Source organism: Amphiura filiformis, chromosome 20, assembly GCF_039555335.1.
Source record: "Amphiura filiformis chromosome 20, Afil_fr2py, whole genome shotgun sequence".
Lineage (NCBI taxonomy): Eukaryota > Metazoa > Echinodermata > Ophiuroidea > Amphilepidida > Amphiuridae > Amphiura > Amphiura filiformis.
The window spans coordinates 59034418-59047797 of record NC_092647.1 but is presented as its reverse complement, the minus strand read 5'-3'; the positions used below and the strand labels follow the sequence as shown (position 1 = coordinate 59047797).

General features: G+C 41.5%; 2 protein-coding genes across 5 annotated transcripts in view; one reads left to right on the top strand and one right to left on the bottom strand.

Annotated features, from left to right (window-relative positions):
* Positions 1-1147: 1147 nt before the first annotated feature.
* LOC140142449 (cytochrome c oxidase subunit NDUFA4-like) lies at positions 1148-6748 on the bottom strand. Its single transcript, XM_072164431.1, has 4 exons — positions 6583-6748; positions 2852-2937; positions 2117-2177; positions 1148-1455 (listed from the first exon to the last, which is right to left on the bottom strand). Exons 1-4 carry the CDS (start codon positions 6625-6627, stop codon positions 1396-1398), a joined length of 252 nt encoding a protein of 83 aa, XP_072020532.1. The 5' UTR covers positions 6628-6748; the 3' UTR covers positions 1148-1395.
* A 4557-nt stretch (positions 6749-11305) lies between these two features.
* LOC140142446 (FYVE and coiled-coil domain-containing protein 1-like) overlaps positions 11306-13380 on the top strand; it is a 55597-nt gene continuing 53522 nt past the window's right edge. For 3 of the 4 annotated variants that reach the window (XM_072164426.1, XM_072164425.1, XM_072164424.1), the window contains exon 1: positions 11307-11482. The gene's annotated coding sequence lies outside the window, so the exon portion shown is untranslated. Of the gene's footprint in view, positions 11483-13380 lie in introns of all 4 variants that reach the window. The other variant, XM_072164427.1, reaches the window with a different exon arrangement.

The following is a 13380-nucleotide window of genomic DNA, read 5'->3' as shown; positions in this document are numbered from 1 at the left end:
AAAAATAGTTTCCAATAATGGATCCTGAAGATTTGATAACATTATAACATTTTCAATGCAGTCTTTGTGAAGTCTACCTCAGTTGTACACTACACAACAACACTAAAATAATCTCATCTCCGATGGCACAGTTCATTAACCTCCATTCAACAAACATAGTTGACCTATGCATGTAGAAGCCTATTGGAGTTAATGAACTGTGTACTTACAGGTGAGCATGTTTGAGTTCCTTGTGGCTAGATAGATATTCACAATCTCATCTCTGATGGCACAGTTCAATAACCTCCATTCAACAAACATAGTTGACCTATGCATGTAGAAGCCTATTGGAGTTAATGAACTGTGTACTTACAGGTGAGCATGTTTTAGATCCTAGTGGCTAGATAGATATTCACAATCACTGTGCAAGAATCAATCATGAAAATTAATTGTGTCAATCATTTGATTCTTGCAGTGTACGGACACAGGTGAAGAAAGACATGAATTTTGTAACAAGTAGCACAACAGCCTTTTTGAAGCAGACACAATTGGAGGGCGCTGTTCAGTGGGTAAAGCCTTTTGAATTTCCTTGGTTTTACCCAAAGCCAAACTTAACAGCGCCCTCCAGTGTCCGTCATTCTTCAAAGAGGCTAAATGGTATGAGCAGCAATCTCCTTAAGGAATGTCTCCAGAGTCATGGTATAAAATTGCTTTCCTTATATTCAGTTATTTACCTCTCATTGACAAATTCAGGAGACAAACTTGAAAAGATTGCTTCATCTATGACATAATGGATTTACAATGCACTATTGTCTGCTATGAACAATAATACTGATGGCAGGAAGAGTTTGATCACCATTCACCAAGGGTTGACAATATGTAAGCATAATTATTAGCATAATACTTAATGTTTTAATCTATACATAATGTATATTTGATTACTTTGAAGACTAGACTTTTCTAAGACTTAAGTCTACTGACCAACAAATGTCCATGACTGGTTTACTTGAAATTTAAATAATGATGCACAACTCTTCATCCATAGAGTAAGTAAACTACATGAGGAGGTACCTAAGGTTATAATGCAGAAATATCAGCGTAAGTGTGAACTTCAATATGCAATGAGGCAAAAAATTGGTTGTATACCATATATATATTTTCTTTCTTAAAATGTTGAGATTTTCAGCAAAATAATGAGATCTGTGTGGTGGGGTGGTATCAAATGACTGAATGAAATATTTTTCGACACAGTTGAGAGATTTGATAACACCCCACCACCCATTTCCTGTTACATAACATTCCATTACTATTGCATAAAAGTTCAGTTAAAGACGATTACTCCATTATGGTATTATTAACAACACGGATTCAACAGGCAAACACACACAAGGAGCAGAATTCAGCAGAGATGGCAGCTTAAATGTCGGGGCCGGCCTTCTTCAGCGACGCTTTCTCTACCCGCTTGGCATCGATGAACTGTGAAAAAGACAATAACCCAACAAGTATATTAGTGCATGGAACAGGGATTGTGTTATACAGTCACTACTTCATAAGAGGCCACCATGGGCACTTCCAGCCCAAATATCTGCTTCAAAGTATAATTTGATTGGTTAGAAAGAGGCCTATACATCATGTAGGGAGCCAATCAGAGATATGGTAAGACTAGTCAGTATGTATGGCTGAGGGGATTACTCATAAAATTGCTCAGAGATCTTTTGATTGGTTACTCAGATGATTATATCATGTAATTAACCAATCAGGCTGCGGCACTGAAAGAAAGGCATGCAGATGGGGTTCAAACTTATAGGGCACAAGTAAACATTAATATACTTGTTATATGGGGTTGGCTTAAAAAAATTTCTCTATCAGGTTGTAAAGTTATTGGCCTACAAAAAATTGTCTGGTTCTTATTAAATTGCCAGGTTCAGCCACAGGCAAAAATAGAGGAAAACAATCAAACAATTAAAATTGGCATAACAAAAGCTTATAACTTGGGTAGCAGACTAGCACACTTGGATATTGGGCAAGCTGAAGATGATGAAAGCAATTAATACTCTGCTTGGGTCAGATGGTGACACATTTTGATCCAATATTAGATATAACCAGCCAAATGTCAAGAACATAATACATAACATACCTTGATGTTCTGATTTGGTTGTATTCTGGTCCATGGATGTGGGTTCTTGCTTCTTGCCCACCTGCAAACAAGTTTCAATAAATTGAATGAAATTAGTATTGTATATTACTCTTCAGAGGTTGTAAAGTCTGCTAATTTGTAAGAAGGTATAAAGCTATAAAATCATTGCCACGAATTCTCTAAAATTAATTCTTGTGACTACAATTTAATCAAATTCTACAGAGTGGGTAAATTGTCAGAATCCCACCCTTTACACCTTAGTTGTCTGTAACCAATTCACACCAGTAAAGATCAGGTTCCGATCAGGATTTGATATAGTTAGAAGGGTTTTAGATGCATGCACAGATGCATGTAACATTGGTTCTGTGCATGCAAAGATTTGTGATATTCAGCCCATATTCAAGAAAAAAACTTAATTTTTATTTCCTAAATCAACCCCTGGTTCTGTTGTATACAACATGGTACTAAATGTAATTTTTCTTGCGACATAATTATGTTAAGCTTGACAATTTTTCTTGTCCGACTTATTTGGGAAGGGAAAGGCAATAAATACACACACACATCCCCCTTCACACACACACACCCCCACCCCAAGACATGTGCATACTATTAACAACAACTCAAAGCACAACAAAACAAGACTTGTGATTTGGACTGCTACTTAAAAGAATGACCAAATTTAAAGTTCCATTTTGTATGAGCCAATATGTATTTAAATGTAAAATGTGAACTTACGATGAGTCTGCGTTCTGGGTCAGTCTAAATATATAACCCATTGCTGCCATTGCTCCTACACCAGTCGCTACCATCAGTGGATAGAGCTGGAAGAAATCAAAATGATGTATTAAAAACATATAATCTTTTGACCGTTAATTTTTTGAATGGCATTGTAAAGTTCCCACTTTGATTAGCACTCCTCCACATACTAATTAAAACTGGAAACAAATTATGTTTAGTTTTGGTGAAAATAATAATGAGCTTACATTTATGCCACTTGTAAATACCAGCCTTGCCCTTGCGATTTATCGCGTGCACGCCTTATAATTTTCTTTTTTTGTAAGTTAGTTATTTTTTTTAGTTTTGGAGTGTCCCTGGACCTAGAGCTAAATGCTAGGATACATTCATAGTTGACTAAAAAAAAAAAAAGTTTTTTGTCTTTTTAATTTGCAAAGTTATAATAATTTGTGTTGATGTCATACTCTGTTAATGATTTCAAAATGGATACAAATTAAGGTTGGTCTGAACCATGGCATGTTTTTAAAATGTCGAATTCCAGTTTGCTTGAATTCTATATTCATTAGTCTGTGTACTTTAACTTTAAGTTTGAACTGAAAATTTACATTCACATCATTTGTAGAGACTAGAGAATAACATTTGTCATAAATCTTTAAAATCTCATCAGAAAAATGGAAGGAAATAGTCAAATATTTGCATCAAACTGAGATGCGATGCGATGCAATACCGGCAACCAATTGTATTGCCTGTTGCCCAACACATCAACATACGTATCCAGTCGAGTCGGACAGTAGTAGACGAACACTTTTCACAATTTTGCTCATCTGATCATGTGACGGAAGTGATGCTAATTATAAAGGTATATTTTTTGTTTATGATTGTTTTAAATTTATTTTTCAGTGCACTTGTTTTTAAAAAGTTGTTTTGACCTTTTACCCCATCTATCTATACTAATAAAATAATAAGCGGTCTCTATCTGTCTGTCTGTCTATCTATCTGTCTATCTGTCTGTCCGGCTATGCGTTTAGCCGTGCTTTCGACGCATCGCGTTGAAATTTCGCATATGGATAGGTATCGGGAAAAGCATGTTGGTCATGTGGTTTTGAAGGTCATCAGAGGTCAAGGTCAAAGGTCACAATTTCAGTGACTTTGTCCGATCGGGCCCAAACTTGGTTGGTGGAATCCTTGATAGGAGGGGAATATAATGCGCGAAATAAAATCGAGGTCAACTGAGGTCAAAGGTCATTACGGAGGGGGTCAAATTTCAAACTTTGTCCGATCGGGTTCAAACTTGGTGGGTCGAAACCTTCGTACGAGGGGAGCATGAAAAACATTATATGGAGGTCATCCGAGGTCAAAGGTCAAAGGTCATGGATTTCAAACTTTGTCCTATCGGGTTCAAACTTGGTGGGTGCAATCCTTGATACGAGGGGAATATATGCGCAAAACAAAATTGAGGTCAACTGAGGTCAAAGGTCATGTAGGGGCTAAATTGAAACTTTGCCCTGTTGGGCTTAAACTTGATAGGTGGAATCCTTCAGTATGACTGAGGGAGCATGAAAAAATGGCACCAAGGTCATCCGAGTTCAAAGGTCCTCTGGGGTCAAACAGTATCGCTATCGTGCCAGTGCTCTCACAGCATCTGGGCTCTCACAGCCGCAGGTGCACTAGTACTAATAAAATAATGAGCTCTGTCTGTCTGTCTATCCGGCTATGCGTTTCGCCGCGCTTCGACGCATCGTTCCAATATTTCAGATATAGATAGGTATCGGGCATTCCACGTTTATGGGGTAGTTTGAAAGGTCATCGGAGGTCAAGGTCAAAGGTCAAAATTTCAAACTTTGTCCGATCGGGCCCAAACTTGGTGGGTGGGATCCTTGATACGAATAATATATGCCCGAAATAAAATTGAGGTCAACCGAGGTCAAAGGTCATTATGGAGGGGTCAAATTTCAAACTTTGTCCGATCGGGCTCAAATTTGGTGGGTGGAATCCTTGATACGAGGGAATATATGCCCGAAATAAAATCGAGGTCAACCGAGGTCAAAGGTCATTACGGAGGGGTCAAATTTCAAACTTTGTCCGATCGGGCTCAAACTTGGTGGGTGGAATCCTTGCTACGAGGGGAATATATGCGCAAAATACCATTGAGGTCAACCTGTCTATCCGGCTATGCGTTTCGCCGCGCTTCGACGCATCGTTCCAATATTTCAGATATAGATAGGTATCGGGCATTCCACGTTTATGGGGTAGTTTGAAAGGTCATCGGAGGTCAAGGTCAAAGGTCAAAATTTCAAACTTTGTCCGATCGGGCCCAAACTTGGTGGGTGGGATCCTTGATACTGAGGCGAATATATGCCCGAAATAAAATTGAGGTCAACCGAGGTCAAAGGTCATTATGGAGGGGTCAAATTTCAAACTTTGTCCGATCGGGCTCAAATTTGGTAGGTGGAATCCTTGATACGAGGGGAATATATGCCCGAAATAAAATCGAGGTCAACCGAGGTCAAAGGTCATTACGGAGGGGGTCAAATTTCAAACTTTGTCCGATCGGGCACAGACTTGGTGGGTGGAATCCTTCGTATGAGGGAGCATGAAAAACACTATATGGAGGTCATCCGAGGTCAAAGGTCAAAGGTCATGGATTTCAAACTTTGTCCTATCGGGTTCAAACTTGGTGGGTAGAATCCTTCATACGAGGGAATATATGCAAAAAACAAAATTGAGGTCAAAGGTCATGTAGGGGCTAAATTTAAACTTTGCCCTATTGGGCTTAAACATGATAAGTGGAATAATTCGTATGACTGAGAAAAAAAAGAAAAAAATTGCACCGAGGTCATCCGAGTTCAAAGGTCATCTGGGGTCAAACAGTATCGCTATCATGCCAGTGCTTTCACAGCATCAGGGCTCTCACAGCCACAGGTGCACTAGTAATTTCTAAAAGGAAGGAAGGTTTATCGAAACCCTGCCCTTCTTCCAATAAATTAAACCTGGACTCAAAGTGTTTGGCAATTTTTTAACCATGATGGAAAACTAAACCTTGATGCAATAAAAGTAAAAATTCAGTTATAGGAGAGAGCGGACTTGGGACTTAGGTTATTAGCAAATTTCCCTGCAACTTCATTGAACTTGCAGCTCAAAAAACCAAACATTCCAAGCACGCACGCACGTCGGCGCAAAGACAAAGTGTAACGCTTACGACGCGCGGTCCAGTGACCAAATTTGATTGATCTGCGCAAGTTGTTTTCACCGGCACTTGGACCGGTGTATTGGTAAAAAATGCATGAATGATACATTTGCCCAGGGGTAGCGTTAACCCCCGGCCCCGATCGGGGTGAATGACCCCCTAAATTAAAAAAATATTCATTTTTCACCCTCTATATTCGGAATATGTGCAAGCTCAGGGGTGAACTCTGACCCTCTACTTTACTTTACAGTAAATACTCCTACTAGTAGTACTACACTGCAAAATATTTTTCACCCCCGAGATTTAATTTTCACCCCATGTATTTGGATTTCCTGCAAGCTCGGGAGTGAAAAACACGGGAAATCAACCCCCGACTTTTGGGCCTTAATGTTACCCCTGCGTTTGCCTATTTCTGATTTCCCACATCCACACGCAATAAATTTGTCATTGCTTCCGAATTCTGAATTTTGCTGCGATTCTTCTTTCATGGACATTTTCAGCAGCACTCTTTTACCTAAAATAAAGAGGTACTTTCGATACGTACCGAATAATGATGTTTCAGAGACTTCATTGTTAATCCTTGCCACATCTTGGTATTTGTTGCTTTATATTTAAGCAGTCAAAATGTATAAAATTTATGACAAGATTGATACACAATCGAAGTAACAAATGGCGACGGGAGACGAGACGACAGCAAAATGATAGTCTCCGTTTTCAGTCGTCAACTAGTCATTGTGACGAACAGAATCTGTTCGTCATCTGATGACGGACCTGGAAAAGTTGGGCTGTGTAAGGGAGTGTTCATAAATACTTTGGTGGGGGGGGGTTGGAAAATATGGGGATCAAAAAATTTTGGATCCTAAAAGGGGATCAAAAATAATTCGGTCCTTAATAGGGGGGATCAAAAAAATTCGGCGAGGGTTAAATTCCGGGGTAAAATGTACGAGAAAGGCATATGTATTAGGCCTAGGCCTACATTCCAAATTTTCTGCGCGCTCCGCGCATGAATGTTAACTGTTCAATTTTGTAATCCCAAGCTACAAATCAACAAAATGTGCGCATTTTACAATTTGGGTATAATACTATGACTGCAATGAGTAATAACTCCAAACGGTAATTTTTAGCTAATGAGTTAATGACCATAGGGTAGATCCCGGGGGGGGGGGGGGGGATAAATACCCCCAATATTTTGATAGGGGATGGTCCATACAATCAAAAGTTTTTTTACGCTTGTACTATATTTCACCAGTTTTAATAGCTTCAATATGGTACATTTTTGTGCGCACTTCGTGCGCATTTGTACCATAACCTTATCGGCAAAAGGTGCTGGATTCACTGGACTTTTTTCTCCAGTCAAAAAGAAATATATGCCACTGTTAATGATGTATATTTTTGGTTTCTTTTTTAAGACATGAAGGGGGATCAAAAACATTTTAGACCATAAAAAAAGGGGGGGGGTAAAAAAAATCCACTCTTTTTTAGGGGAGATCAAAATTTTTTTGACGTCCGAGGTTCCAACTTTTCCACCCCCCACCAAAGTATTTATGAACACTCCCTAATATAATATGAATCGTTGTTTGGGCCGAAGCCAGGGCCAAACTTGCAGCTCGGAGGGTGGGGGCGGGGAGGGGGGGGGGCATGCATATATGGGGGGTCATAGAATTTTTATACCAAAATGGGAGGGTCATAATATTTACACACCAAACTTAGGGGCGGGTGTTATCAAGGGCCGCTACGGTGACTCAGTCACTCCGGTCACCCTGAGCTGAGGGATGTGCAAATATAAGTATGAGCCCTAGTGGTGGGAGGGTAAAATCGGAGGGGGGGGGAAGCAATTTTGGCAAGCCGAGTGGGGCAAAATGTACGTGTTTCTAGAATGTAGGACATCATGTTTTTTGATCAATGTGGAATAGGTCTCCTGGTCAAAATGATGTAACCGGGAAATTTGTTCATCTTTTGCGGTTTCCCCCAGGGCCCCGAAAGTGTTACCCCCCCCCCCCCCACCCTGAAAGCTGGCTACGCCGATGGTAAAGCACTGTCTTATTTTTTTGTCATGCTCACTTAGGGACTGATCAAAAACACTTGTTAAGGGGGACTATCACGAACATTTTCGGCCCCCCTCCTTTACAGACCACAAAAATGTCAGCCCCCCCCCTTTTTGACATGAAAATTATGGGTCAACCCCATAGAAAAGATATAAACTCAATTTTCCCAGGAAAATTGTGGTCATTTTTTTCAGCCACCCCCCTTAGGAGGGTCAACATTTTTCAGGCCCCTTTTGCATCAGCCCTCCCCCCCGACAAGTGTTTGTGAACGGTCCCTTAGTAATTTGGGACATTTTTTTATCCCCTCAAATTCAACCCCCACCAAAGTTATTTATGAACACTCCCTTTTGTAGCTTGTGTTACTTTCTAGTCTGGCACCGAGTCAAACAATTTCCGCAGCAGCTAGTTTCCCAGGGATCATACTACATTCAGGCTCGGTCACATCACGTAGCACACGACTTGGTTACTGATCTGGTGCAATATAGACCTATTAAACTCATGTTGTTTTTTAAAACATGAAGTTAAAACATGCTTTCCTCATTGTCAACTGTCAAGTATAGCCTATAACTTCAGATGTTGCGTTTGTTCTGACGGAGTAGACTAAATCTATACGCAATAGGCCTACCCAGGCATATCAGCTCATATCAGTGGTAGATCGCTATACTTGATCACATTCCCGTATGCCTAGACTTCATCAATTCCAATACCAATTCAGCAACATTTAGCTACTATACACGGTCACCTTTACTGCAACAATAATGATCAGCAGTATAAGAGCTAACTATAATAATAGGCCTTTAGTTTCTTCATGTCCATATCAGCTAGAAAGCTACTTCATCAATACCCATCAGTAGTAGAGAGCTACTTCATCAATACTCATATCAGCAGTATCATCATCAACACCCAGCAATACATAGCTACTTCATCAACACCCATATCAGCAGTAGACAGCTATATACTTCGATACTGCGGCCAGTGAAATTTTGGACCAATAAGACCTACCACTAATTAATCTTAGTTTTAATAGAAGTTGAATATAAATGGTTTTAAAATGTTCTTTCATTTGATTTTGTGCTGAAATGCGCGCGCAGCGAGCGAAAATTTTGTCTTTCATCGCTTGGAGGGACTGAGGCAGAATTGATGTTGAATTGGTCAATTCAGTGCCCCCTAAGGGTGGCGCCCTGGGCACGCTGCCCCCCAGACAAACAAGAACCTAGACCTATGACTTTGACTCGCGTAGTGAAGCCGACACTGCTTGGCAACGAATTTGACAAGGACGCATACCGGACGCAAACAAGCAGACATGTTCGCGTCTATGGAACATGTTGCATTTGACGCGCGATAACGGTGCAGTAATCACGCAAACGAGCGCGGCAAACATGTATGCGATATTTCTCCGCGCCCAGTAACCCCGTCAATCCGTCAATATCACCTTGGATACGGGGCTTCACCTCCCGCTGTGGTAAAGGATGGGCAGTAATAGGTCTAGGCGCTGCCCCCTAGTTACGCCCGCTGGCGTCAATGCTCTTTCGCGGTTGCGCCGCAAGCGTGCTGACAAACCACCCCTGTATGGCGTGCGCATACACTCAGGGCGTTTAACTTTACGCGCACGATTCGATACTGCGTCGAGCGAAGTGACGCATGTACATCACTACCGAATTTGAGAACCAAATTATAGCAACTTGTGGCCCTGGGCACGGGTCGGTGGGGAGGGCACATGCCCTCTATCGATTTGAAAGTTTAGAAAATCCCACTTGGAAACTAGGGTTGGTAGCGCCGGGTAGCGCCTGGGGCTAAGGACACGTAATGGCGACCACCCCTCAATTCTTGAAGCAATTGCGCGAAATTTTGGACAAATAAGGTCTACCACTAATTAATTTTGGTTACTAGAAGTTGAATATTGGTCTGTGCTGAAATTTTGACTTTCATCGCTTGGAGGGGTGCATAATCGATGCTAAATTGGTCAATTTGGTGCCCCCTGAGGGTGGCGCCAAGGGCACATTGCCCCCTGCCTTCGAGGTTGCGCCACAAACATGCTGACAAACTGCCCCTGTACACGTGCGCGTACGTACACTCAGGGCGTTTAACTTTACGTGTGTGATACGATACTTCGGCGAGTGAAATACACACATGCATCACTACCGAATTTGAGATGATCCAAATTATAGCAACTTGTGGCCCTGGGCACAGGGGGGGGGGGGTGGCACATGCCCATAATCGATTTGAAGAAATCCCACTTGGAAAATTGCCCCAAAACGGCTTGTACCCCCCTCCATCTGGCCTAGCCTTCCCCCAGTGGTGTAACTAGTGTTGGTAGCGCCCGCCGGGAAGAAACAAAATTGGCGCCTGCCCCTACCCCAACCCAAGAATATCTTAGATGCGGGCAGATACATAATGCCCTCCCCCCCAATTTGGTGCCCCCTATTTTAAAGGGTGGCACCCGGGGCACGTTGCCCCCTGCCCCCTAGTTATGCATGCGCATATTTTTTTGGGGGGCTTTGGGGGCGCGAGCTCCCCGGGGTAAAAGCAGGGGGCGGCCAAAACGAAGGGGCGGCGGAAGAAGAAGGGGCGGCAAAATGAATTAGTAAAAAAAATGGTAGGTTATACATCAAAATGTGTTGCTTTTAGGGTGCGAAGCGCCTACAATCCTTTTTTTTTTCAAAAAAAATAAAAAATTCGGTCAACCTTTTCGGGCTGTTGAGGAAGGGGCGGCAAAATTGAATTTTCTTCAACCCCGGGTAGGAGCAGCCACGATGCATCCACTGTTACGCCATCAATGCTCTTTCGCGGTTGCGCCGCAAGCGTGCGGACAAACCGCCCCTGTATTCTCTTGGTCGGGCTAGTGACGTCACAAGGGGAAATAGCCTTGTAAAACCAGTGTGCGCATGTGCACGGTTCCCCTTTCTCGATCTGGTTGCTATGCGCGCGCTTGTGCAAAGGGGACGAAGGAGACAATGTTCCCGGATGTCCGACCGAGTGAATGCGTGCACATACACTCAGGACGTTTTACTTAAACGTGCGCGATTTGATACTGGGGCAAGCGAAATACGCAGGTACATCACTCTAATTATTCCCTGATAAAATTTCTTGAAAAATAAGTCATTAGCCTATAGGGGGCCTAAATGGGGGAAATGGGGTGGCATTTTCGCACGCTGTCTGCTGTTTGGAAAGGCTCATAATTTACACAGTCCTAATTAATATGCATCCCTGATACATATTCATTTATGACCCCGCCCCCTGATTTACATCTCTGAGCCTCTGCATGAGGTCAAGCAAAGGTCAACTGTGTATGTTTATGTATGATTCAGATTGGTGATAAGATACTATTTTTGCCGAAGGAAAAAACAAGTAATTTGTTTTCAACAACATTGATTTGACAGATATAGCAGAAATAAAGAGGTCGGTATTATTCGCATCTATCGAATTTTGACGTAATTTTATTGTTTTTATGGTTTGTTTGTCTTACTGGTTTAGTGTTATCATGTTATGATTTCAATTTTCATATCATGTTATGGTTGGCGAATTTGGAAACTGACAATGAGTCACTCATTGCATTTGCATTGACTGCTGCAGCTGACTGAAGTGTACTATAGTAAGAATTCCAATTGAATGAACGCAGCTTTCAACAGCTGCACTCGATCCAACCGCGATCGTATATTGCGTATTTCAAACTACAACGTGAACGCACGACATTGGATACAATGCTAGCCAATCACGAGTGCGTTGGCATGGTTGCATTCACTTCCGCGTTACTCACGCACAGTCGCACACGCTGGCGTACATCGCGCAGTGTACACAAAAATTCGTCACGCTATTGAAAGCTGCGTTCATTCAATTGGAATTCCCACCCACTATACATGTATAGCTAGTCTACATGTATTAGGTAACCCAGGCAAACCTTAGTTAACACATTTGCTGGTCAGCCAAATTCGCCGACAATGTCAATGCATTTTTACATAGAAATTTAAAACTTGTGCCCGAAGAAAGAAACCTACATAAATATGTTTTCTATACTTCACTTGACCCAAATATATAATTTTTATGGTGATAAGTCACCCGCACATGGAATTTCAGAGGGATTTTGATAGCAGTTCCATTAAAAAAGCTGCTATCGCCATGAGACTAAGATCTAGAAACACCCCGAAATGCCGTTTTGGGGAATTTTGCTAGATGAATCTTTTTGATGAAAGTCAGGCTTTGACAAGATGTAACTTTGCTACGGAAAGTGCTATGAAAAAAAAGGTTTTCAGTTTTGGCTTTGTTTACTCAAGGGCTTTAATTTGATATATAAAATGATGCAGTTTGATGGCAAATTTGAATTCACCTAGGATACCTACATTTATCTACCTCGAGTCACCAGCACTAACTTTGAAGAATATGAAGTTCATCGTGTGCTGCGGTGGCTAAGCCTAAGCGTGGCTTCTTGCGTGTACGTGTACATATGCAGCACATTGATTGTGCGTGTAAAAGTATGTACACGCACCAAGTAATGCTTTAACTTTAACACTTAAGTTAAACGCAGAACACGCTGAACTTCAAAGCTAGTCAGTGCCGGTGACTCGAGGTAGGTAGTACTTGCACCCATCGAATGTGTGTCACAGGCGGCATAGGTCACGCGACACGTGACGTTCGAGGCTGGCGAAAATAAAAGGCTGACAGCCCCATTCAAAATACACAGTTAGCATTTATAAATTGAAAAATAACATACGTACAGTGTGGTACATTGTCGTACCCCAGCGGTTTTAGAGTACAGATAATTTTGCTTTGACACCACATAACAAATTTAGAATTGTTTGTGAAGATTATGTGTTAATCCAATGTAGTCCTGCCAGCAAGACTTCAGTCTTTATCATAAACATAATGACATCTACTGACCTGAAGTCTTGCAGCGGTACATAGGGATGCACTGTACGTTAAGAAATCCAAACTTCAAGCATCAAGAAATATACCTTGTATTTGTCAGTTTTACCTCAGAGATGCTGTAGACCCTCTCTACACAGTGTAGAAACATCACAAGTAGAATGCTGCTCAATATGATAAATCCAAATCATGAAAATCAAGACATTTTGCAGAGCAATATTTTGACCACTTTTGCACTAAGTAAATTACTCCCATGAAGATTGCAGGTTTTGCCAACCCTGGGAATTTTGAACCCACCCAAAAGATGAGATGTTGATCAATTACCTCAACTTTGGGAGTATAGACTAGTACAGTGGGATTAAAATCATCCAAGCACGCCCAAACCCTGGTACAATGGGATTAAAATCGTCAGTGCATGCCCAAACTGTCCTTGAGAG